Here is a 26,963-nt window from a genome sequence, read left to right on the forward strand (position 1 = left end):
AGTACAGCCTTCAACACGGAGTCTCGCCTCACATGAGCAAGCTATAATGGGCCTTAAAGTAACTAGTTTAACACTATTCAAACAGGAAAACCAACGGACTAATGTTTACAAAAACAAACTAGAAACGAGAAATACTTATGAACAACTTCAACAAACGACAACCACTGAACACAAGGTTCCTGACTTGGGTAAAAACAAATGCTGCGGGTTTAAACAGGCACCAATCTTCACCCTAACAAAGTAATGGTGTAACATTGCAATATAGAAAGACACTATAAAATATTAATTGAAATGACTTAACTCAAACCATTATGACACACGACTGAAGTAAGTTTTTAAAATTAAAAAAATTCCTTTCCTGAATTCAATTAATTTGTAAAAACTGCAGTTTATATTTACAATTCGTGCCAATATTAATCTTCAATAGATTTTCTTCAAGTGCTTCTTAACTTCGTTATCGATGCGGGTCATTCTCAAATCGGAAACTGTAACAGCTGTGACTAATATGCAATAAATTTTTTTGGTTCAAATCGGTATTACGTCTGTATATCAGAATCACTGCAATTGACTTTTATTGTTTGCTAATGATATACATCTTTAATTGTTGGTTAGTACGCATGCATAGCAGTATTTATTGGTCAGTACATACGTCTGGCTGTATTTGATGGTTTGCACACCTGTATGCCTGTATGTGTTAATCAGTACACCTGTTTAGCTGTTATGTTTGATCAGAACACAAACCCTTAAAACCGTATACGAAGGTATCCGTTCAGGTACGCATGAAGTTCTGATATGATGGTCAGAACAACCGAATTCCTGCATTTTATGGTTAGTAAACTTGAATTTCGTATATGATTTTTATCAGTTTCAGAAATAATGATGCATATCTTGAAATTAGATTACAACTTCGGATGACTAAGATTAAAATAATATCGTGTAAATATTAGAGAAGTGTATTGAATCATAATTCATTGAAAACTGAAATCTTAAGAGACATCTTCAAGATGGTAAAAGACTTTCATTCTGCCCTAACCACATCAAATAGGTCTATCTTAATTGCTGTCCATTTGTTTGAACAAAGAAGCATTTTGATAGGGATATATCTATAGGCTCATACTTTTTATTTGAATATATATATATAAAAAAATTATGCAACTAAGAAAAAATTTATTATTTAAGTTTTAGGCTATGCCAATTGCTTTATTTTAGTATTTAGTTATGCTTATTGCTTTATTTAAGTATTTCAACTATGTTTATTGTTTATTTAAGTATTGAGGCTATGCATATTGCATTATTAAAGTATTCAGACTATAAATTGTTTTACATTGTCTTATCGGGCCTGTTATAGCTGACTATGAGGTATGGACTTTGCTCATTGTTGAAGGCCGTACGGTGACCTATAGTTGTTAATGTCTGTAATTTTGTTTTTTTTGTGGATAGTTGTCTCATTGGCAATCATACCACATCTTCTTTTTTTATATTATTGCTTTATTAAAGTATTTAGGCTATGCATATTGCTTTAAAGAATATCTAGACTATGCTTATTGTTTTATTAAAGTTTTTAGACTATATGCTTATTGCTTTATTTAAGTATTTAGGCTATGCTTATTGCATTATTAAAGTATTCAGACTATAAATTGTTTTACATTGTCTTATCGGGCCTGTTATAGCTGACTATGCGGTATGGGCTTTGCTCATTGTTGAAGGCCGTACGGTGACCTATAGTTGTTAATGTCTGTAATTTTGTTTTTTTGTGGATAGTTGTCTCATTGGCAATCATACCACATCTTCGTTTTTTTATATTATTGCTTTATTAAAGTATTTAGGCTATGCATATTGCTTTAAAGAATATCTAGGCTATGCTTATTGCTTTATTTAAGTTTTAAGACTGCTTATTGCATTATTAAAGTTTTTAGACTATGATTATTGCTTTAAAGAATATCTAGGCTATGCTTATTGCTTTATTAAAGTATTTAGGCTATGATTATTGCTTTAAAGAATATCTAGGCTATGCTCATTGCTTTGTTAAAGTATTTAGGCTATGATTATTGCTTTAAAGAATATCTAGGCTATGCTTATTGCTTTATTAAAGTATTTAGGCTATGATTATTGTTTTAAAGAATATCTCGGCTATGCTTATTGCTTTATTAAAGTATTTAGGCTATGCTTATTGCTTTATTGAAGTATTTAGGCTATGATTATTGCTTTAAAGAATATATAGGCTATGCTTATTGCTTTATTAAAGTATTTAGGCTATGATTATTGCTTTAAAGAATATCTAGGCTATGCTTATTGCTTTATTTAAGTATTTAGGCTATGATTATTGCTTTAAAGAATATCTAGGCTATGCTTATTGCATTATAAAAGTTTTTAGACTATGCTTATTGCTTTATTTAAGTATTTAGGCTATGCTTATTGCATTATTAAAGTATTTAGGCTATGATTATTGCTTTAAAGAATATCTAGGCTATGCTTATTGCTTTATTAAAGTATTTAGGCTATGATTATTGCTTTAAAGAATATCTAGGCTATGCTTATTGCTTTATTTAAGTATTTAGGCTATGATTATTGCTTTAAAGAATATCTAGGCTATGCTTATTGCATTATAAAAGTTTTTAGACTATGCTTATTGCTTTATTTAAGTATTTAGGCTATGCTTATTGCATTATTAAAGTATTTAGACTATGCTTATTGCTTTATTAAAGTTTTTAGGCTATGCTTATTGCTTTATTAAAGTTTTTAGGCTATGCCTATTGCTTCATTTGTTAGCAAATGAGAAACTGATTGTCATATTCCTGACTTGTTACGGGCATTTCCCGGAAAATCTTGGGTTAAAGCTGGTTATTTAGCTAGCTATCTAAACTCCAATAGTTTCCCATGAATCTATGTCTTTTTTTCTTAATAAAGTAGTCCTTAAAATTCATAATTGCAGCTACAAACGATGTTTTTTTTACTGCCTCGACATAAATAGTTTTGATTTTTCTTATGAATGAAAACTTCTTTGGTTTATTGATTATTCAGACTGACTTATGTATTTTCCTTTAATCAAATTATGTATGGGAGTGTGACTTATCATCTATTACCGTCGGTTAAATAAATATTCAGTTTATTGATGGTGGCCGCAAAATGATAGTAGAAGTAGACAACTCAACCTTACTTGTTAATATTCTAACAAATATCCAATATCATCAGTGTTATTTACATTACCTTGAATATGTCGGAACAATCAATACGAACACTGATATATTTTACTAATACCTGCATCATGTGCCATATTTTCTGCATTTAATGTCTAATCAGAAATACGTATATACTTTAAAAATTACATTATGACGTAATGTTAAGGAAATTCTGTCGGAACAGATACTTAATGATAAAACAAACGACCTGATAAAGTTGTAATTCTCACTTGACCTTGTCTTTAAGTGATTTGATAACAGTAGTCTTTGTTTTTATACTTGTTTTTCTGCTTGTATAGATGAGTCAAGCCCCTTTCAACTGATTTTGATACGACCGCAAAAATTGAAAATTTTTTGGTCGTATATTGGTATGATGTTGGCGTCGTCGTCTGCGTCGTTGTCGTCGTCGTCGTCGTCGTCCGAATACATTTAGTTTTCGCACTCTAACTTTAGTAAAAGTGAATAGAAATCTATGAAATTTTAACACAAGGTTTATGACCACAAAAGGAAGGTTTGGATTGATTTTGGGATGTTTTGTTTTAACAGTTTAGGAATAAGGGGCCAAAAAGGGGCCCAAATAAGCATTATTCTTGGTTTTCGCACCATAACTTTAGTATAAGTAAATAGAAATCTATGAAATTTAAACACAAGGTTTATGACCATAAAAGAAAGGTTGGGTTTGGTTTTGGGAGTTTTGGTCCCAACAGTTTAGGAATAAAGGGCCCAAAGGGTCCAAAATTGAACTTTGTTTGATTTCATCAAAAATTGAATAATTGGGGTTCTTTGATATGCCGAATCTTACTGTGTATATAGATTCTTAAGTTTTGGTCCCGTTTTCAAATCGGTCTACATTAAGGTCCAAAGGGTCCAAAATTAAACTTAGTTTGATTTTAACAAAAATTGAATCCTTTGGGTTCTTTGATATGCTGAATATAAAACTGTTCCTAGATTTTTGATTATTGGTCCAGTTTTCAAGTTGGTCCAAATCGGGGTCCAAAATTAAACTTTGTTTGATTTCATCAAAAATTGAAAAATTGGGGTTCTTTGATATGCCAAATCTAACTGTGTATGTAGATTCTTAATTTGTGGTTCAGTTTTCAAATTGGTCTACATTAAAGTCCAAAGGGTCCAAAATTAAACTAAGTTTGATTTTAACAAAAAATGAATTCTTGGGTTTTTTTGATATGCTGAATCTAAACATGTACTTAGATTTTTGATTATGGACCCAGTTTTCAAGTTGGTTCAAATCAGGATCCAAAATTATTATATTAAGTATTGTGCAATAGCAAGACATTTTCAATTGCACAGTATTCAGCAATAGCAAGAAATCTTCAATTGCACAGTATTGTGCAATAGCAAATATTTTCAAATTGCACAGTATTGCGCAATAGCAAGAAATATCTAATTGCAACCAATCACTTTATTTTACATTTTAATATTTTATGATGTATTTAATAGTAGTTATTGTTGCAAACTCCATTAGAAATTTGAATTGATATCAGTTTTGGAAAAAGGGAAAGGGGGATGTGAAAAAAAATGGGGGGGTTACAGTTTTCTCATTTCAGATTTCATAAATAAAAACAAAATTTCTTCAAACATTTTTTTGAGAGGATTAATATTCAACAGCATAGTGAATTGCTCAAAGGCAAAAAAAAAAAAAAAAAAAAAAATTTAAGTTCATATTAGACCACATTCATTCTGTGTCAGAAACCTATGCTGTGTCAACTATTTAATTTTAGATTTAAATAAGTTTGAAGAAGAAATCGTTAATTGATTTGTAAAATCTTGACATTTGTTTTGTGTAAAAAAACCCATATAATGTCAAAAATTTGATCACAATCCAGAGCTGTATCACGCTTGAATGTTTTGTCCATACTTGCCCAACTGTTCAGGGTTCGACCTCTGTGGTCGTATAAAGCTGCGCCCTGCGGAGCACCTGGTTTAGTATAGTTTGGTCATATGTTATACTGTGACGACGATGGCCAAAAGAAGGGGAGGGTTGGGCGCCAACAGACTTATTTAACCCTGCCAAATTCGCCATGTGCCTACCCAAAGTCAGGAGCCTGCAATTCAGTGGTTGTCGTTTTTAGCTTTTTACCATATGTATATTTCTTTCATTGTTTTTTTTTACACAAATCAGTCATTTAGTTTTATCGTTTGAATTGTTTTACATTTGACATTTCGCAGCATTTTATAACTGACCATGCGGTATGGATTTTCGCTCATTGTTGAAGTCCGTACGGAGACATTTAGTTGTTAAGTTAAATGGCATTTGGTCTCTGGTGGAAAGCTTTATCATTGGCAGCTATATCACATTTACCTATTTTTAAAGATCCATTTTGAATATTTTACCAAAGTCAAAACAATTTGGGGATCCCATGAACTCTTAATTGTTAACGGGAACGGATACTGCAATAAGAAAGTAAATAAGTAAACTTTATTGTAAGTCGTCGTTTACGCACAAAAAAGAATCAATGATAAATTTCTCGTGCTATATCCATGCGCCATGTCATTCCAAACTTAGTCAATACGTCACAGTAAATATAACGGCCTACTCGGTAATCATATACTTAGAACGACTATATTATTTCAAATAAATGCTGGACTATTAGTCATCTCAGTAGTTATTAACAAGGTCACTGTGTAGAACACCACATGGCTATCTTTGACAAGGGGTGGCGGTTTTGAAGCGAAGACAAAGCGTTCAGGGTTATGTTTTGGTCCATTTAGACATACATGTGACTTCTTCATGACCATGATAGTAACGTTAACTGATAAGGAATACAAAACATATTGGGGTATATAACAAAATACTTAGAGGGACCATGATAGTAACGTTAACTGATAAGGAATACAAAACATATTGGGGTGTATAACAAAATACTTAGAGGGACCATGATAGTAACGTTAACTGATGATAGTAACGTTAACTGATAAGGAATACAAAACATATTGGGGTATATAACAAAATACTTAGAGGGACCATGATAGTAACGTTAACTGATAAGGAATACAAAACATATTGGGGTATATAACAAAATACTTAGAGGCTTTTTCTCTATTTCTCACAAAACAAATGCACGTTACTTAAAAACTTTTGTGGCAGAGTCATATTTGATTGATATATTAAAATATTATATTGTTGATTATTAATTTTATTGCAGTGTTTGATAGTTTAGTTACTCATTGTTTCTATTTCTAGCACTATTGTTCTAGTATTATTCTCTTTTCCCTTTGGTGAACCTCTTTTCTTTCATATCATTTTGGAGGGAAAATTCTAACTTTTTGATTGGTCAATCTTCAGGCCATAGGCCTTACTACAGGTTTTCATTGTTTTTGGTAGATTTTGACTGCAAACATATTGGAATGCAGTGAAAATTACCTGCTTGATATATTCAACTCTGACATTCATGATATTTATATTATACTTCTTGGATTTTCAATATTCTTGTATTCAGGTCAGTTGATTAACCTTATTTCTAATTAACAAACTAATAGTATGTCATTTTAATAGTTTGTGAAATAATTGATTGTATGTATTGAATGGAGGAATATATGGAGTATGAAAGAGTAAAAGATTAAATCATTTTATAAAAACACAGAGTCATATTAAATATTTTAATATAAAACATTCTAGTACTTTAAATATTATAAAGTTACAATAAAAGTAAAAGACAGATAACTTTGGTATTTGAATAATACAGAATTCTGAAACTACATATTTTAGATGTAGTTGTGTATTTTATTTAATTGGTGAAATAGTCCTGTCACTGGACTTATGAATGTTATAATTTTATTTATTTAGGATATGGATTAATACCTTGTCAAATTGTCATATGAGTAGTGCTTAGATTTTGTATATACAGCACTGTGATGCCTCCAGATATTACATCGACCTATGTACCATATACATGGTAAGCATTGTGTTCTACGTTGTCTATTTGTAATGTCTGTGTTGTCTATGTTTTATTTACGTAATTGTCTGTTTATGTGAAGTGTAGTTTATGTGATATATTTATGTTGGTCAGAATTTGTATACTTTGTATACAAATCTATTTATAAAATGGACAACTCATTAAGTGATTTGAGAAGTATATATAATTTTTATCATTATGAGATACATATGAATTATGTTGTATTGGAAAGTTAACTAAAGAGTTATATTTGTGTGCTTAACCACAGGCACTTGTATCAGAAAAAAATTTCCTATATATACCTTAATATAACACAAGGTACCTAACTTGCATTTTAGAAAAATGTCAGGTGGTGACGAAGTTCCGTTATATGCCGCTTTATAGGCTGTCAACCCCACTAAAACTTGTTATATCGTAAATCTAAATTGATTTATCTTTACAATGTTGTATAACATGCCTACATTTGTTGTCGGAATCATCCGTAGCAATCCTACCAAAGTATGTCAATCGTAATAATTTTGCAAACCGCTGAAGATTTGGCAATAAACGCGTCACATCTCCTTGTATATCTCGGTTTCCGATTGGTCAATTCTATGGGAAAGTCTAAATGATTCTCGGAGTTATCTGATCTTGTTTCAATTCATAGATAAGATAAGATAAGATAATTTTTATCAACCAATCATGGTGCCCAAAATTTGAGCTATACAATCAAATGAATAACAAAATAAAGCACAGAAAATGATTAGAATGATTAAAGTACATTTAAACAAAAAACTACATGAATACACATTTACACTAATTAACCTGATATAAACCAAGTTATTGACAAAACATAGTTGTTATGGGTGCCACTGTGACCTGGAAAAATTACATAATTCTTTATAGTTCTAGGTCTATGGGAGACAACTGCTGATCAATTTTATTTATATATATTTTTTTCTTCTATATTTTTTCAAACAACAATATTTTCTATAATTTTCTTTCGTTCTTCAAAAAGGGAGTGCAATAAATTAGATAAGTTTGAAGTAACAAACAAATCTTCAGATGAAAGAATCCAAACAAATTTCATTTCATCAGATAATCTTGAAAAATGTTTGAATTTAGAATTTAAATTAGATAGATGTTGAGATCGAGTATCTTTTAGAACAGGACATTTTAAAAGAAAATGTAGTTCGTCTTCAACTGCGTTCTTACATAGCTTACACTTTTTGTCTTCAGCTTTAATTCCAATATACCTCCCTCTTTCGATTTCAAGATCATGACAGCTAGTTCTAAATGTTGTGATTATTTGCCTGTCTTTTTTTGAATTCATTTTTAAATATGGTTCAAACATAAAAATATTTTTAAATTTTCTGTAAGTTCTTAATTTATTGCTAGATTGTAAATTAGTACACTTCCCAGAATTGCTTTCTAAACTAGCTAACCAGCTTTCTTTAAATTTAATAGTTAAAGATGTTTTTACTTTTTTTAGAATATGGTTTTGTTTAAAGTTTGACTGGTTAACAAATAGATATCTAAGTCTAGAAATTTAAATATATGTTTAATGCTTCCTATCCAAGATTCCTGGTTATGTTTGTCCATAGAATGAGATAGATTTATGGCTTCCCTTAGAATAATATTTGAAGGTTCAATATCTTTCATAAGATGGATCCAATATTTAACCATATTCATTATTACATAATACAGTGTAGGGAGTGAACCTAGTTCTCCTTTACATGCCATATTTGATGTTTTTATATCAACTCCAAGTGAAAATTTACAAAGCTTAGTATGAATTTTCTCTAGTACAAGATAATCAGTTTCTTTTGATATAAAGTTATCCAAATGTATTTGTTTCTTATGTGGTATATAACCCCAAATTTCAGATCCATACAACAAGATTGGTCGGATTGTATGGTTATAGATGTGTAATAAAGTACTAGGTTTTGGGCTTTCCACTGAAAAGGTCTCTTCCTTAATTTGAAATATGCTTTCATTCCTTTGTTATAAAGTTCTTTCTTTGCTATTTGGAAACTCCCGGATGATGAAAAATTTATACCTAAGTATGTGTAGTTCTGTACACATTCTAAAGTCTGGTTTCCTAATGATATTTTAATATTTTTAAGTCTCCCTGATTTGTTAAATACAAGAACCTACATCAACATACGTAAAGTCAAGAGAGAGTCTGCAAGACATTGCCGTCATGGGAATATTTGTAACTTATTAGACATACCACAAACAACACTTGTTAGATTTTTTTCACGATATATTATACAATTTTACTAACTGTATGATAAGTTCTATTCATACGAAAACTAACAGGTTTTTTTTAAAACAATTTTTATAATAAATCATTTACTGCGGACGTGTATTGCCAATTCTTCAGCGGTTTGCAAAATTATTACGATTGACATACTTTGATAGGATTGCTACGGATGATTCCGACAACAAATGTAGGCATGTTATACACCATTGAAAGATAAATCAATTTAGATTTACGATATAACAAGTTTTAGCGGGGTTGACAGCCTATAAAGCGACATATAACGGAACTTCGTCACCACCTGACATTTTTCTAAAATGCAAGTTAAGTACCTTGTGTTATAATAAGGTATATAGGAAATTGTTTTCTGAGACAAGTGCCTGTGTGCTTAACGGACTTATTTGAGTATAAAGATATTGAAGGAATAAGTATGAATTGTAGTTATTCCCCTTTGCCCATATGTTACATGTACTGTCTTGTCATGTGAATATTTATTATTTGTTATTATATGTTGTAGTGTCTAAATATTGTGTTATAAAAGGAAAAGAACCCTATATCATCGTTTATGTTGTATTTGCCTAGAAAATACCCCGTTACACTATACTGTATGCCAAATGAAATGTCTTAAAGTTTTCCATACGTTATCATAAAAGAGTATGTGTGCACAAACTGTAATAGATATAGACGATGAAGAACGAATAATAGGCAAATCCATCATTGTTTTGATAAATTCCTCACCCACTTGAAACGCAAAATATGACATCCGAGAGACGCAAAGTATGACATTCCGAGAGACGCAATGTTGACACCCGGGAGACGAAAATATGACGCCCCGAGAGACGCATTACATTTCGATAAAACTAACTTTAAACACATAAAATTTTGACAAAAAGCTGGCAATTGGTTAAATTCTACGATATAAATATTACGGCAACACATCGCCAAAAGTAATTTTTAATCCAAAAACTTGGATAGAAGAAGAAGAAGAAGAAGAAGAAGAAGATATTTTATTTCCAATTATGGGACCCATTTAGTACATAAACATTACAACATCAATCATTTTCATAATACCATACAACCAATGAGATAAAAAAGGTTAATGAGATCTATTTAAGTTCTTAAAGAATATGTAGATAAAGAATCTATGATTTTTTTTTAAAGATACTAATGCATTTTTTTTTGTTACGCAAGTGTGGTCGATATAGATAACAAACAAGCAGCCCAAAAAAGAAAAACGAAAAATAGATATCCATGTATAGTACACTGGATAAATTAAACATAAAATAACTAGTCAAAAAGAAAATAGAAGTTAATGTCTATGACTCATCCTGTGTCAACAGCAAATAGGAAAGTATTATGGTTTCCTAAAGGCAGCTGACACCAGGGGGTGATACCTTATGGACCATAGACTTGTAAAATGTGTGTAAATGTCTCTATGAAGTCTCAACATCTGCAACACGGCAAACAATGGATAGGGGTTTGAGAAAATTAAACGGATCACTGGAAACAGCTGTTTTTGCTTGCTGGACATAGATTATGGTTCGGTTCCTTCAATACAATACGTTATATTGTGCAAACATTTCTCAAAATAGAACATTGGATACATTTACTTAACTTAATTGCGTTTTCCTCGCTTTAAAACCGCCATCCTGTGTAAAACATAGGTAACACCGTGCATGTGGCGTTAGTAGTATTGTATGTGTTGTGTGACCCCCAAACCTCGGACGAGGACGCCAGCGCTATATTTGGACCTGCGCGCATACACTAACGCTATATTTGGGCGGACGTCAGAGTTGGACTTGACATCGAGCGGCATACCTAAGGATACCCTCCAAAGTGGACACTATTATTGACGTCACAACCTTGAAAGTGGACGCAAATTATTCTTAGCTAAACGCTTACACTTTAAGCCCAACCCCTGACACATAAATCTAATAATTTTGAAAAGTTTGTTCAAATAAGTCGGAAAGCAATACTACTGAATGTTTCACGATTGTCATGTTATAAGATAAGAAATCCAAAAACTAAAAAAGAAAAAGATAAACATTTTATGTATTAATAAATTATCTTTACACGTGCATCTTTTTTATAGTACCGCCTACTGGATTGAGTGACAGCTTATCTGATTAATATAAATAGTATATCTTGAAAAATTCTTACAGTTGGTATAAGCATATATAAGTAGTTACTTATTTAAGTGGTAGAACTTTCATTGAAGTCCGATCTGTTTCCATGCAAGGTTTGTTCTGGTACGAAGACTTTCCCCAACACCAACACACACAAGATACACATACGCACAAACATAACACAGTAACTTCCAAGTACAAAAAGCGTTTGAACAAAGATTATTTATAAAAATCGAATTAGATTATCTCCCCAAAATGACAAAATATTGGGAAAAATAATCAGAGTTATCTTACTTTTATTACAAATTTAAGAGAGTCTAGCAAGCAATTTGTATTTGGAGCATAATTAACGTTAAATCAATTTTCTACTTAAATAGATGTTACTTTATTCAATTATCAGGACTTAATTAGCCAAATCTACTGATTTTGTTCTACATTAAAACACTGTGTGAGCATGTTACATTACTCATGTCTATATCATGGATAGTTTCTAATATATTATACATTTGCAATGATACGGTGCATTTATTCAAATAACGGAAGAACTTATTTAATGTTATACTAGTGTAAAAGGAAATGTTTTATTTTTGACACAAACGAAATGGGTTTGTGGCGTCAATGAAAGATTGTTTTGGCACAATTAAAACACCGATTGACGCAAAAGCAAACCAACAATTAAAACTCTATAGAGCGGATTATAATTTGAATATCTTAACTTCATCACATTTTTCTTTGGTATATTAACATACTGACTTATACAGGGGAAAAACAACGTTCAAAAACATTATTATTTTTAGAGTATATTTGTACTACCAGGACATAGTTTCACCAACATAACAACAACTAAGATACGACTCTAAATCATCAATTTTATCGAGAGGAATTATTTGAAAACAATTATACATTCGAAGTCATGTGTGTGTGAAGTTTTACTTTTAATTTATAATAATAATGTGTATTTCCATAGCCTTCAACAAATAAAGTAATGGTAAATCGACCATCATATCTAACATCTGTTTTGAATTTTGTGGTGACACATTTCTAGTATTGCTATTTTTCTGGTTACTATATGTGATCAAATATGGATAAGTTTGAGTTTTTTTACAAGTAATGATATACTTAGTATCACATATCTCTAGGTTAACGTTTGTCATTTATATATACTGACTGCCACATGCGAGATCCTCTTTTTCATACAAACAGATGTATCTTGTTAAAGAATCTTGATGTTTATATGTCGTGTACAAGTTGCGATTTTGTACAGGTTATAACGTACAACAATATTGTACATGTTATAACTTGTATAATGCAAAAATACAAGTTATAACATGTACAAAAGTACCTCATACCTGTAAAAAATATTGCTTCAAAATGGTTTTAACTTGTTCAAAATTTAAGATAAATCTTAATGAAGTAAAATATACATTTAAATTCACCAATGCATAAAGAACAACAATAAATAGGCCAGAACGTGTCTTTTTTTTGTAGAGGACAATGCTCACAAAGTTTCAGAAATATATGCTCCATAACTTATGTTGGCAAAATGTGTTTTCATGTAAAAAGTAAGATTACAAAAATACTGAACTTAGAGGAAAATCAATTCGGAAAGTCCACAATCACATGGCAAAATCAAATAACAAAACGCATCAAAAACGAATGCACAAGAACTGTCATATTCCTGACTTAGTACAGGCATTTTCAAATGTCGAAAATGGTTGATTAAACCTGGTTTTGTAGCGTGAACCCTCTCACTTTGATGACAGTCTCGTCAAATTCCGTTACATTTACATTGATGCGTAAACTAAACAGACACAATAAATAAAATAGTCAAAATATGGGTACATCAGTCATCATCGTATAACAATTTTAAAAGGGACAATTTAACAGAACACAAAAACATCTATCAACAAACACATTCATTGATTTGTGTGTCTGACGTCAGAATTTTTTTTATACGTCACATTAATTTGTCGTTCAATGTGCATGCAAACAATTTTAAAATTTACATAGGCAATGTTAGCTTGTAGGGTTAATAAATCAAAAGTATGTAAGAATAAATATCAGAAATAGACCGAGATTGAAAATAGTCCAAAAGATGTATATAGAATTTATAAGAATCCACAAATAGTTAATTCCACTATCAGGCATCATCGTATAACAATTTTAAAAGGAACAATTTAACAGAAAACAACATCTACCTACAAACACATTCATTGAATTGAGTGTCTGACGTCAGAAAATTTTATACGTCACATAAATTTGTCGTTCAGTGTGAATACACTCATTTTTAAAATTTAAATAGGCAATGTTAGCATATAGGGTTAAAAAATCAAAAGTATGTAAGAATAAATTTCAGAAATAGACCGAGATTGAAAATAGTCGAAAAGTTATATACAGAATTTATAAGAGTCCACAAATAGTAAATTCCACTACGCGATTGAATGATTTTGACGTTTATGGTTAATTGTATGTTTTATGCAGTCCATCATGGCTTAAATAAGTGTGACACTATTTACTAAAACCTTGCATTCCATCAATGACAATTACAATAGATACTAGTAACTAAATTCTTCCAAAAATTTAAAGAACGATGCCTAATAATGTTTGGTAATACTCCTCCCTCTTGTTTTATAGCATGAAAAGACTAAATCAATGTCTTATATGCTTACTCTGTAAAAGCAAGAGAGAGCTTAAATAGTTTTCATTGGATCACGCTTCATTGTCAATATCTTTGGATCTACTCTTCAACATTTTTGGCCTTCAGCATGACTTATGTAAATTTATAACTCATTTTATTTTTAAACTATAAGATTATTGCATGAGGCGAATGTCATTTTGATGTTTTAAATATATATCCTCTACTTTGAGAGCATTTATTTGTGGCCTTTGGATGTTGTGTGCTCCATGGGTGGGTTGTTGTCTTTTAAACACATACCCCATTTCCATTCCCAATTGTCTTTGTAGACACATCTATCCTGGCTATCCTCTTATGTCTTTTAGTTTCAACTAGAATGAAAGTATTTTACTATGCCTTTAAAGTGGACACTCACAATTATAATTCATCAAATAAAGATATGTCCATAGATATAGTCATTAGAGGATCATAAGACATGTCCTAAGATATATCTTATGACCGGTCTTAAGAATACTTCGTAATCTCGACCCCTGGATATTAACTGTATTAAAAAAGGACAAAACACACTAACAAAGTTACATGAAGGAATAATAAAACAGTTATAAAAATATCATTGAGGTTAATATCATATGTTGCAATAATAGAAACATATCCTTATTTTTCGATTTTGTACAAGTTAAAACCATTTTTAAGCAATATTTTGTACAGGTTATAACATGTACGAGGTACTTTTGTACATGTTATAACTTGCATTTTTGCATTATACAAGTTATAACATGTACAATATTATTTTATTGTACAGTTATAACCTGTACAAAATCGAAACTTGTACACGACATATAGATTAAGAAGAAAAATAACATTGATTTATTGCATATTCAATGTGCGCAATGAATATACAACTGCATAATTGTTTTGTTTCATTCTTTCGCAAGAAAAATATAAACAACAAACAAACAATTGAAATTTGAAATTTGGCTGATTACTTGTCATGGCATTTATTCAACAATATTCAACAATATAAACCAACAAACAACCAACATCAACAAACTGGCCAACAAGTTAAAACTTGATGACAATTGGTCACTGAAGGGAAACCAACAGTAAATGCATAATAATTTCTAGCTGCTGGGCAGATCCATAACAGCTTAATGAACGATATTTGAATAAATCACTGCCAGTTGAATCATGTTGATGATGACATCCAACGCACTTTCCATATTGAACGGAATGCCATGACGATAGACACTTTTTTTTTATTCCTGCAAATTCCTGGAATATTTAGGTTTCATTGGATCTTCCGATGAATATTGAAACGTCTGACACTTTTGATGATACATGACAATCTAATAGGAACATTCAACACATTTGGACCTGTTCACCATGTTATCTGAAAAATAAACTAAAAACAGCAGCAATTTTGTTTACTAAAGGGAGGGAGGGTGGGTTGTGCAATCTTGTTGATAAATACTCGTGGAATGAAAATTTAGCGGGAGCACGTGTTTTTATATGACCAAAGTCCACGAGGCGCTTCAAAGCATAGTCTTTCGTATGTTTAAATATATGGTTGTAATTATTTAAATGGCAAAACGTAAATAATGGACTGACGTACATTTAAAACACAATAAACAACTTAATGTAATTTTAATGCAATAAATCAATTTAATTATTAGATCATTAAATTTTATTATTGCATATTCAATGTGCGCAATGAATATACAACTGCATAATTGTTTTGTTTCATTCTTTCGCAAGAAAAATATAAACAACAAACAAACAATTGAAATTTGAAATTTGGCTGATTACTTGTCATGGCATTTATTCAACAATATTCAACAATATAAACCAACAAACAACCAACATCAACAAACTGGCCAACAAGTTAAAACTTGATGACAATTGGTCACTGAAGGGAAACCAACAGTAAATGCATAATAATTTCTAGCTGCTGGGCAGATCCATAACAGCTTAATGAACGATATTTGAATAAATCACTGCCAAAATTGGCATTTTAGTGAACTCTCAATCAAATACTAATCCGCCATGACAATTAAAGCAGCATAAATTTAATGAAATTAATCAACTAGTTGTTATTCTTTTCAACATACAACAAAATAAACAAACAACATCATTCATGCATCGGATAAACAGAATTATTTGGTACATAATAAAATTGTTCTATAGCAGTTTGAAATGAATTCAAAAAGATATCATTGCCAATAAACGACTAATGGACACCATCATCACTAAATAAAGATTGGTGTTTGTCTTCAAAATCAGAATGAGTTATAGTGTAACCCCCAGTTTCATTTAAGTGAGATTTAACCCCCTATTTATGCGTTTCCTGGTTGCATCCATTGCTTTAACATCTTTGGAATATCTCCATTTCAACCGTGGTAAAATGCTTGAAAACATAATTTTACCACCATTCACCATACGTACAACTGTATCTAACATAAATTTAATGTCAAACAAAAGTTTTCCACAGTTAACAAGTCCAATATCATTGCCACCACAGTGAAGCAAAACAGCATCTGGTAAACCGCAACAATGTATCAAATTCTCTACTATTGGTACAACGTTATATACTGACATACCGGACATTCCTGCCCACATCAACTTGTAGCCTAACTTATGCAACCCCAAATCATTTCCCAAAGGTCTTATTTGACTATGTGATGAGGCTTTGGGAACCAAGGAGGATCCAATAATCCAAACCACAAAATTCCCTGAAAACAATTAAAATTATTTAATTTACCAAACGACTTAGCCTTATATATGATTTAAAAGAATTAGAATTCCATCTCCCCAGGGTTTGTATTTCTTCGTCAGTTTTGCCTTCCAAGGCTGCAGTTGTTGCAGCCCCTATCCGGAATGAATGCGTATTAAAATCCTGAGGATTCAAACTAATAAAATTTAAAGCAGACCTTAAAACAGCTAAAAACTGAAAACGAGTCAATTTATTATGATTAAGATGACAAAAAAGTTGACCTTGAGAATCTGGACGTAACTGTAAGTAATCTTTTAACATTTTGACAACACACAGTTCGTTATCATTAACATTTGAAGACAATATTAAAGTTGTTGAACAACCAATTTGATCTGTCTTTGAAGACGTTATTGTAACAAAAACTTCAGAATCAATATCATTAAATTTAGTATCAGATATATTTAAAACATGATTATCAGCATTTTTGTTAACATATGTGATTTCTCCAATTCTTATAAATCCAAAAAAGGCTAAAGCAAATGCTGCCCTAAATAGTTTTGTCTCATAATTTGACTTACAAGCATGATGAAGAATTAATATAATCCGTTTCAATACATCAACAGTAATAGGTTTTCTTGAATCAACTCTTTTACCCAAACGCTGCATACCTTTTACCTTTTAACATTTTTTCCAAAATGAATGATTTGCTATAATCATTCCAATTATTAATTTTCAACTTATGATTAATTCCTGATAGATATGTTTTTGCAGTGGTGTAGGAATAACCATTTTTTGAAAGATATGCAACGTAGTTTATTATGTGATCAACAGGCGGTGGCCAACTTTTCTCTATTTGGAAACTGGTCCGAAATTTATTAAATGAACAGATAGCATTTGCATATACATTCGTTGTATTTGAAGAAACAGAGTGCTGTAAAAGTTTATTCACTTCGTCTTTAAAAGGTTCCAGAACTCCACTCTGGAATTGAATGTGGATGATCGTTGGCTAGTGGTGCTAGACGTCGAACTTTCTGAAAATTTGCACGAGATAATGCATCAGCAATTGCATTGTCCTTTGACAAAATGTGAACAGCTTTAAACTGAAAATTACCAATAAGTGAACAGTAAACAATTAATCTCAAAATGGACATAACTCGTTCAGATTTGCTTGACTTTTTGTTTAAAATATTCACTCTGCCAGATTATCAATGTGAAAAAGTATGTTTTTCTTGTAAAATTGATCAAACCACAAAAATATTGCAAGTGCTATTGGAATGATTTCAAGGTATGTAATATCTTTAAATATTTCTGAACTATTCCATTCGTTAGGCCACTCGGGAAAAGTCCATTTACCATTAAGATAAGCTGCACACCCTTTACCTAATCCACCAGCACTATCTGTGTATAGTTCAAGATCAAAATTTGATATCCAACCTATATCATTTATATACGAATTCCCATTAAACTGTTCCAAAAATAATTTCCACATTAATAAATCATTTTTCATGCCTGATGTCACCCTAATAAAGTGAAACGGTTTTGAAACTTTGCCCATGGTTGAATACAAACGACAACTAAACGCTCTTCCAGCAGGTAGAGCCTTTGTGCAGAAAGCTAATGAACCACATATTGACTGCAATTCTTTTAACGTTACTTTTTTCATTGCTAACAACTTAATAATTCTGTTTAAAAGTTCTTCAACCTTTTCATGTGGAATTTTAACAACCATATTAACCGTATCAATTGTAAGACCCAGATATTCAATCAGTGTAGTTGGACCTTCAGTTTTTTCATTTGCAAGTGGGACTCCTAAACTTTTGCAAATTTGATCATACTGAAACATCAGTTGTTCACATTCATCAGAATCTGATTTGCCACCAAATAAAAAATCATCCAAATAGTGGTCTATATTTTTTGAACCAGACTTGCTTTTTAAAACCCAATGCAAAAAGGTTGAAAACTTTTCAAAAATAGCACATGAAATTGAACAGCCCATTGCCATTGCCTTGTCTATGTAGTATTCATCTTCAATTTTAAAACCAAGTAAGTCAAAATCTCCTGGATAAACCGGAAGTAATCTAAAGGCTGACTCAATGTCCATTTTTGCTAATTAAGCACCTATTCCAAGTTTCTTAACCATATTTACAGTATTATCAAATGAGGAATATTTAACCGAGGTAAACTTTTCATCAATGAAATCGTTAACACTGCTCAAAGGCGGATATGATAAATGTGTAATTAGACGAAGTCCCCCAGTTTTTTTAGGAACTAATCCAATAGGAGAACATCTAAGATTAGATATTGGTCGTTTACAAAAAGGACCTGCTATTCTTCCTAATGATATTTCAGATTCAATCTTAAGTCTAGCTCCAATAGGATTTGACAAAACAGATTTTAAATTTTTTGATTCAAATGGAATTCTTGGTCCATGATAATTCAAACTAAATCCAAATTTAAATCCATTAAACACAATTTGTTTGTCCTGTTGATTAGGATAATCTCTTAAAAATAACTAATGGTTTAATATTAATAGGTGAATATCCCATCTTCCAAATATCATATCTATCCTTTGACAAATCTGAAAGAAAGGTTAATTTCAATTCATTTGATTAAATCTAGGTACTGAATACCTTGTGTTAAATGGTGGCCTATATCTATTTTGTTGAACAAAAGAAGGCCTGTTTTGTCGAAACTGGTTAGACATTTGAGGTCTATTTTGGTTAAACATTGGTGGCCTCAATGATCCAAAACCTTGGTTACCTTGTAACCTGTCAAATCTAACACATGATAAGGCTGGATGTTGTAATGAACATTTCATACAGTTATGTCTATAAAAACACGGAGATTTCTGACAAAATCCTTTAAAGTTAAAATCATAACAAGGTTTTTGTAAGTTAGCCTGATAGACTACAGGATTAGGTGTGCCTTGCGATCCCTTTGCAATGAATTTCAACCAAAGAAAGCCGTCAATCTCAGACCAAGACTTGGAGTGATTTAGTGATAGACGTAATCTAAATTGTCTATCATACTGGTAAACTCTGTCAAAAGGAGTATCTGATATAGCATCTCTTATGATTGACATGTACGTAAACAAGTCTTGTGCTAAGCTAGCATGCTTTTGAAGAAGTATTTTAGAAAAATTTGCAAAAGCTTCAGTCCATAACTCAATGTTATTTATAGTATTGACCTTTGAAGGTTTATTGGAAATGACAAGCATTCCATTTTCAACAGTAACACTTTGTTTCTGATCCACATTGCTATAATATTGACTATTTTGTTTTAGTAGATTACCAAAATCAACAAATTCAAAATTCCAAATTTTTTCTTTGATTTGTTGAGATACAATTATATCAACCTCATTAGCACATGGCATTAACAAGGGACCAGTATTAATTAAAGTATTACCCGGTCCAGCCTGAACTGCCGTAGTTTTCAGCTGTTTCTGTGGTGGAGGCTGATTAATATTCTCAACAGGTTGATCTGGTTGCTGATGCTCTGGCGCAGCACGCCTTCTATTGCCATGTCTACCTCTGTTGACCACTTGTACAACTTCAGGGACGGGTTCCTCTTCAGGTGCAGGTTCTTCCAGAGGAGCAGGTTGTTGAACGTCGTTAACCCTGGGCCGTAATCTCTGACGATATTCATTCCTTCTCCTAGGCATTTTATAAATGAAATCAATATCAGTATAATGTTTATAAATATATAAAGAAGTTCTAATTTATAAAACAGATTACATTGTTGCTTCGGCTGCCTATAGATAAAATCGTTAATTTAACAACTGTTCCGTACTTGAAATATATATACAAATATAAATGTGTATATAAATACGCATCTTAAGACAGCTAAAAGTGTATAATAACCAGTAGTAATTAGGACAGCAGTTGTAAATGCAATATATTTGTAATAATTGGGCGTTCCATAACTTGATAACAGGTAAGCTAGTTAATTTATAATATCAAATTTAAAGACGACTATATACATGTACTTGTATGTACAATAACATCGAGCAAACTGAACAGCAGTTGATTTTATAATTAAATAAATGCCGTTACATTTGTAATAATCGGGCGTTCCGTAACTTGAATAACCGGTATAATGTAAGTGTCAATTTAAATCAATACAGGTAGTTAAGGTACGCGAATTAAATTAACTAAGCGTATAATCGTAAGCAAGCCTACAAATGCATTTCATAGCTAATTAAATGAGAATATTCAATGCTACAATGGTATAATAGAAACAAAATATTACCGATAAAAATACCATGTTTAAGAACTGTGAATCTAATGCAAAACCCAGAAGTCAATGAAATGAAACGGTAATAAATAAGCATACATATAAATGTAATATAGAATTGACATAAAACAATTCATGTATTTAATAGTGGACGTAAAGGGAAACAAAATAACGACCCCATATGCAAACACGTGTTAAATTTAAAGTTACCTGTTTTACTTATCGTTACAGGTTAAAAGTTTGCTCTTTAAATGTAAACTAAATTATCAAATCGAATTTAAATGCATAAAAGGAAACGTATTTAAAGTATAATGAATAAACTAAATCAACTTATCTTATTAACGCTCTGGTTCTTATATCCTTGTGCAATCTTGTTGATAAATACTCGTGGAATGAAAATTTAGCGGGAGCACGTGTTTTTATATGATTAAAGTCCACGAGGCGCTTCAAAGCATAGTCTTTCGTATGTTTAAATATATGGTTGTAATTATTTAAATGGCAAAACGTAAATAATGGACTGACGTACATTTAAAACACAATAAACAACTTAATGTAATTTTAATGCAATAAATCAATTTAATTATTAGATCATTAAATTTTAGTATTAAAAAGATTTCAAAATGTGATACGGAAATTATACGTTCTTTTGTTTAAACCTTTAAAATATATGTTTACTATGTTCTTTTCTCAGTAAATATAATCTTACATCTATATTTAAACATCGTATTTCATGTATATTTTCCTTATGTATTATACCCATTATTTTCAAATTACAACGTTGCAATTTGTCGAGGCTCATCTCCAGTAAATAAGGTTGTAGCTTCACTGGCGGTTGAGTTAAAACCAAAGACTTGATAATTAACTGAAACTATTTACTTATAGCTAATACGTCTTTTCTTTTCTAATTGTTTTTGATCAGATATCTGATGTTATAATTTTATCACAAGAAACACGATATGTTCTCTCTGATATGATATCTAGGGAAAACGAAACGTTAAATTTGCACACTTAAACAAAGTCCAACTGTGTTTTTCTTTAACGTAAATAAAGCAATAACAAGCATTATCGCTATTTTGTGCATTTTTCCTTTGATCCAATTTTGTGATAATTTTTCATATTATGCTACTCGGTTGAGATGGAAAATTATTGCTAGAAACATAGGAGCCACGTGGCGTTGCTAATGAAATTGACATGGAATTGACAACCTTGTCATAGATAAAATAGCGATAAACAGATTATCATTGGTCATCTCAACTCGAAGATTAATGACAATCAATCTCGTTGAGATAACCAACGATAATCTATAAAAGAATATAAAGAATTTAGAGAGAATTGATCGAAACGAACCGGATTTTAAAAGGAAAAAATGCTTGGTTGATTTGTGTCACCATATATCCGTAAACTATACATGGTATATCACTTCTTTGTACAGCAATCAAAACATTGTCTCATATTAATATGTAACAATGCGTGCACCTTCAATATACAAATGTTTACAAAAAGCACCATAATCATATTTCTAAAGTTTGCAGAAGAAAAACTTATTTCTGATTTTACAACAAATAAAGATATAATACCTAAGTGTAAGATTATTATGCATATTTTTAAAATAGATAAATATATGCTTCAAAGAGCATGACGTTTAAACCAGCGTATAAACTAAAAGCTTTTGCTTTATATATCTGCTAATAACATTCATATCTTATCGCCATATATGGTAACATATCGCTTTCGTTAAAAGGTACAAAGAAGAGGAAGACCGGTTAATAAAACTAATGTGAATTTTAAAGTCTTCCCAGTCAATTGTTGTGACAGTAATAGAAAGGTTGTTACAAGGTAAAACATAAATCTAAAATGGACGATGAAGACGTAGCCGCTTTGGTAATTGACAATGGATCAGGAATGTGTAAGGCTGGATTTGCTGGAGATGATGCTCCAAGAGCTGTATTTCCATCAATTGTTGGAAGACCCAGACATCAGGTTTGTTAATAATTAAAGTTTTTAACAAACTATACAACGTATCGCTATTTAGTCCAATCCAAAAAAAATCTCCTTTACTTAGACAACTTCCTGGTTTGGTCAATTTGAAAAAAAAAACCCAGAGGTCATCAGTAAAAGCTGAGGGAATCATTTTGGAACTTTGATACACAAAGTAAGACCCCTTTTTTGGGCCCCAAAATATAGCAGTTTTACAAAACCATCTGAAAAGTGACATTTTTATTTTTTTGCATATTTGATAGATTTTTCATATTTAAGCTTGAATCCGAGGGTTTTTAATGACTAAATCAGTTAAAATCTTTCACACAAACTAATTGAATCAACTGAAAAAGACACTTAAGTGTTTAAAAAGTATCCTTAATCTTTTGTCAGATGAACCTAAACTTTGTTGCCAAAATTGTTTAAACAGGGCCTCAGATAGCTTCAACTTTATGAAAAATGATGTGTAATTTTAGAACTAATTTTGGGATCTCAATACTCTTCAACTTTGTACTTGTTTGGACTAATAACTATTTTGACCTGAGCGTCACTGATGAGTCTGATATAGACGAAACGCGCGTCTGGCGTATTAAATCATAATCCTGGTACCTTTGATAACTATTTATAAAGATTCGGATGGTAATCAGGTGTTTTGAGTAAACCTTGTCTATTTTTATTCATACAAATTGCCTTGTTATACAATGAAATGCAAAATTATGTTGTGTTTTTGTTTTAAATTCATTCAAACCCATATATTTCAAATTCTGCTTCTCATCATCGTCACAAAGTGACAAGACTATTGAAGAAAAAGTGTTTTGTACCGTACAGGTTGCCGGTACACTTTGCCGGAACCATTAATTGGTGATGATTTACACCTCAGTGACTTAAGTCACGCCTACGTATGTACATTAGTACTTTATAAGTTAATATTACAATCGTATCAAATTGTACGACGCACCTTGAAAGCACTCCAAGTCTTCAAGATCGACCATTTCGCTTTTGAAAGCACACCATTCGGTGTATATTAATATGCATGTCGAAAAACTACCCAAAATTAACGTACTATTTACAGTCTCACCGTTACAAAATGAACAGAAAGTTGGAATTTGTATGTCCTTCTGATATATATTTTTTTATACTAGTAGATCAATGTTTGAAATTATATTTAAGGGGTAAATAGGCGGATAACATTTGTTTGATTAATATACAAATTATATTCACATGGCCGTTTTGTGGTTTTCAGGGTGTAATGGTTGGTATGGGACAAAAAGACAGCTATGTTGGGGATGAGGCCCAAAGCAAAAGAGGAATCCTTACTCTGAAATACCCTATTGAACATGGGATTGTCACAAACTGGGACGATATGGAGAAAATATGGCATCACACTTTCTATAATGAACTTCGTGTTGCCCCAGAAGAACATCCAGTTTTACTGACAGAGGCTCCCCTCAACCCTAAAGCCAACAGAGAAAAGATGACCCAGATTATGTTCGAAACCTTTAACTCCCCAGCTATGTACGTTGCTATTCAGGCCGTTTTGTCTTTATATGCTTCTGGTCGTACAACTGGTATTGTGATGGACTCTGGTGATGGTGTATCCCATACAGTACCCATCTATGAAGGTTATGCCCTTCCCCACGCTATTATGAGGTTGGATCTTGCTGGACGTGACCTAACAGACTATCTGATGAAAATTCTAACTGAACGTGGATATTCATTTACAACCACAGCCGAAAGAGAAATCGTTAGAGACATAAAAGAAAAATTGTGCTATATGGCATTAGACTTTGAACAAGAAATGTCCACAGCCTCTACATCGTCATCTTTAGAGAAAAGCTACGAATTACCCGACGGACAGGTTATCACAATCGGCAATGAAAGATTCAGATGTCCAGAGGCAATGTTACAACCATCCTTCTTGGGCATGGAATCACAAGGTTTGCATGAAACAACATACAACAGCATCATGAAATGTGATGTTGATATTCGTAAAGACTTGTATGCCAATACTGTCCTATCTGGGGGTTCAACAATGTTTCCCGGAATAGCTGACCGTATGCAAAAAGAAATAACAGCACTTGCTCCACCAACAATGAAAATCAAAATTATTGCTCCACCAGAAAGGAAATATTCCGTATGGATTGGTGGTTCTATCTTAGCTTCACTCTCAACCTTCCAACAGATGTGGATCAGCAAACAAGAATACGACGAATCCGGTCCATCCATCGTCCACAGAAAATGCTTTTAGATTAAAAAATATCTTGCTCCGAACTACTATTAACTGTTATAATACAGACTTGCCTTGATCTAATTCTTTTGCATCATTCTCAAATTTCAATTTTTATGCCCCACCTACGATAGTAGAGGGGCATTATGTTTTCTGGTCTGTGCTGCCGTCCGTCCGTCTGTCCGTTCGTTTGTCCGTCCGTCTGTCCCGCTTCAGGTTAAAGTTTTTGGTCAAGGTAGTTTTTGATGAAGTTTAAGTCCAATCGACTTCAAACTTAGTACACATGTCCCCTATGATATGATCTTTCTAATTTTAATGCCAAATTAGAGTTTTTACCCCAATTTCACGGTCTACTGAACATGGAAAATGATGGTGCGAGTGGGGCATTCGTGTACTGAGGACACATTCTTGTTGATTACTATTTCAATAAAGTATCCTAAACACAATAAAATCGTTAATATACATTTAATATATGTTTTAATATAAGGATTGTTGTTTGGATTTAAAAAAACTCATATGAGATACAAGGCGTATAATTTTGCGTGTCACACGTCCATTTCGTCTACGTAAGACTCATCAGTTACGCTCGAACAAAAACGGTTCGAACCATACAGTTTCTTTTAGAATAAAATGAATGATTTGAATTTGCATTTCTCAATACTTTTTCCGTACCTCAGTTCAAATAGTTATGTCATGTCAAACGTAATGATATTTCCTATTGTATACAAATCGTCCCTTCTCGTTATTGGCTTTGTCGATTGACAAAACAACGGATGTCTCATACCAAATAATATATGACTAGCGTCCTGTTATGGCGCATATAATCCTTTTTATTGGAGATTTTAATGTTGGTAGTTCGTTGACTGTTGGTCCACTTTGCCTTTTCTTCACTTGACGTCAATCTACATATCCAGTGATATAAAAAAGAAGATGTGGTATGATTGCCAATGAGACAACTATCCACAAAAGACCAAAATGACACAGAATTTAACAACTATAGGTCACCTTACGGCCTTCAACAATGAGCAAAGCCCATACCGCATAGTCAGCTATAAGAGGCCCCGATTAGACAATGTAAAACAATTCAAACGAGAAAACTAACGGCCTTATTTATGTAAAAAAATGAACGAAAAACAAATATGTAACACATAAACAAACGACAACCACTGAATTACAGGCTCCTGACTTGGGACAGGCACATACATAAATAATGTGGCGGGGTTAAATATGTTAGCGGGATCCCAACCCTCCCCCTAACCTGGGACAGTGGTATAACAGTACAACATAAGAACGAACTATAAAAATCAGTTGAAAAAGGCTTAACTCATCAGATGGACAAAAATATGGTTATTTTATTCTCCTTAACTTGGACTCGTCTCTAACATATGATTTCTGATCAGATTTGATTGCAAGACCAATCAATTGTCATTTAATAACGATCTTGTATAATGAAAGTCCAAAATGCAGTGTATTTAACTATTTTAATCGTGGTATTTTCTACGGGTGCAACAAGTGGAGCAAGGCCTTCTTATCCGTCTGTATCAACCCATGTCATCACTTGTTTTACTAAGGTTTATTCTTGCACTGTGTTTTGTATACAGTGTTTTGTCTTTTGCCATGTTGTAAGTTTGTAATCGACTAATGAGTTTGAATTATCTTTTGCCTCTGTATCTAAAATTGAATGAAAAGTAAATAGCACACTGCCTGTTGCAAGCTGTAT

General features: G+C 31.9%; 2 protein-coding genes across 2 annotated transcripts; one reads left to right on the forward strand and one right to left on the reverse strand.

Moving 5' to 3' along the window:
- Positions 1 to 18,008: 18,008 nt before the first annotated feature.
- On the reverse strand, positions 18,009 to 20,649 carry LOC143082187 (uncharacterized). Its single transcript, XM_076257769.1, has one exon. It carries the CDS (start codon positions 20,465 to 20,467, stop codon positions 19,403 to 19,405), a length of 1,065 nt encoding a protein of 354 aa, XP_076113884.1. The 5' UTR covers positions 20,468 to 20,649; the 3' UTR covers positions 18,009 to 19,402.
- Positions 20,650 to 22,809: 2,160 nt separating this feature from the next.
- On the forward strand, positions 22,810 to 26,585 carry LOC143082190 (actin, cytoplasmic-like). Its single transcript, XM_076257773.1, has 2 exons — positions 22,810 to 23,019; positions 24,260 to 26,585. Exons 1-2 carry the CDS (start codon positions 22,894 to 22,896, stop codon positions 25,262 to 25,264), a joined length of 1,131 nt encoding a protein of 376 aa, XP_076113888.1. The 5' UTR covers positions 22,810 to 22,893; the 3' UTR covers positions 25,265 to 26,585.
- The last annotated feature ends 378 nt before the right edge of the window (positions 26,586 to 26,963 follow it).

Source organism: Mytilus galloprovincialis, chromosome 7 (genome assembly GCF_965363235.1).
Source record: "Mytilus galloprovincialis chromosome 7, xbMytGall1.hap1.1, whole genome shotgun sequence".
Lineage (NCBI taxonomy): Eukaryota > Metazoa > Mollusca > Bivalvia > Mytilida > Mytilidae > Mytilus > Mytilus galloprovincialis.

Coding starts and splice junctions, on each gene's coding strand:
- LOC143082187 (XM_076257769.1), bottom strand. CDS start 20,467: ATGCCTAGGAGAAGGAATGAATATCGTCAGAGATTACGGCCCAGGGTT.
- LOC143082190 (XM_076257773.1), top strand. CDS start 22,894: ATGGACGATGAAGACGTAGCCGCTTTGGTAATTGACAATGGATCAGGA. Junction 23,020..24,259: donor TTGGAAGACCCAGACATCAG/GTTTGTTAATAA, acceptor TGTGGTTTTCAG/GGTGTAATGGTTGGTATGGG.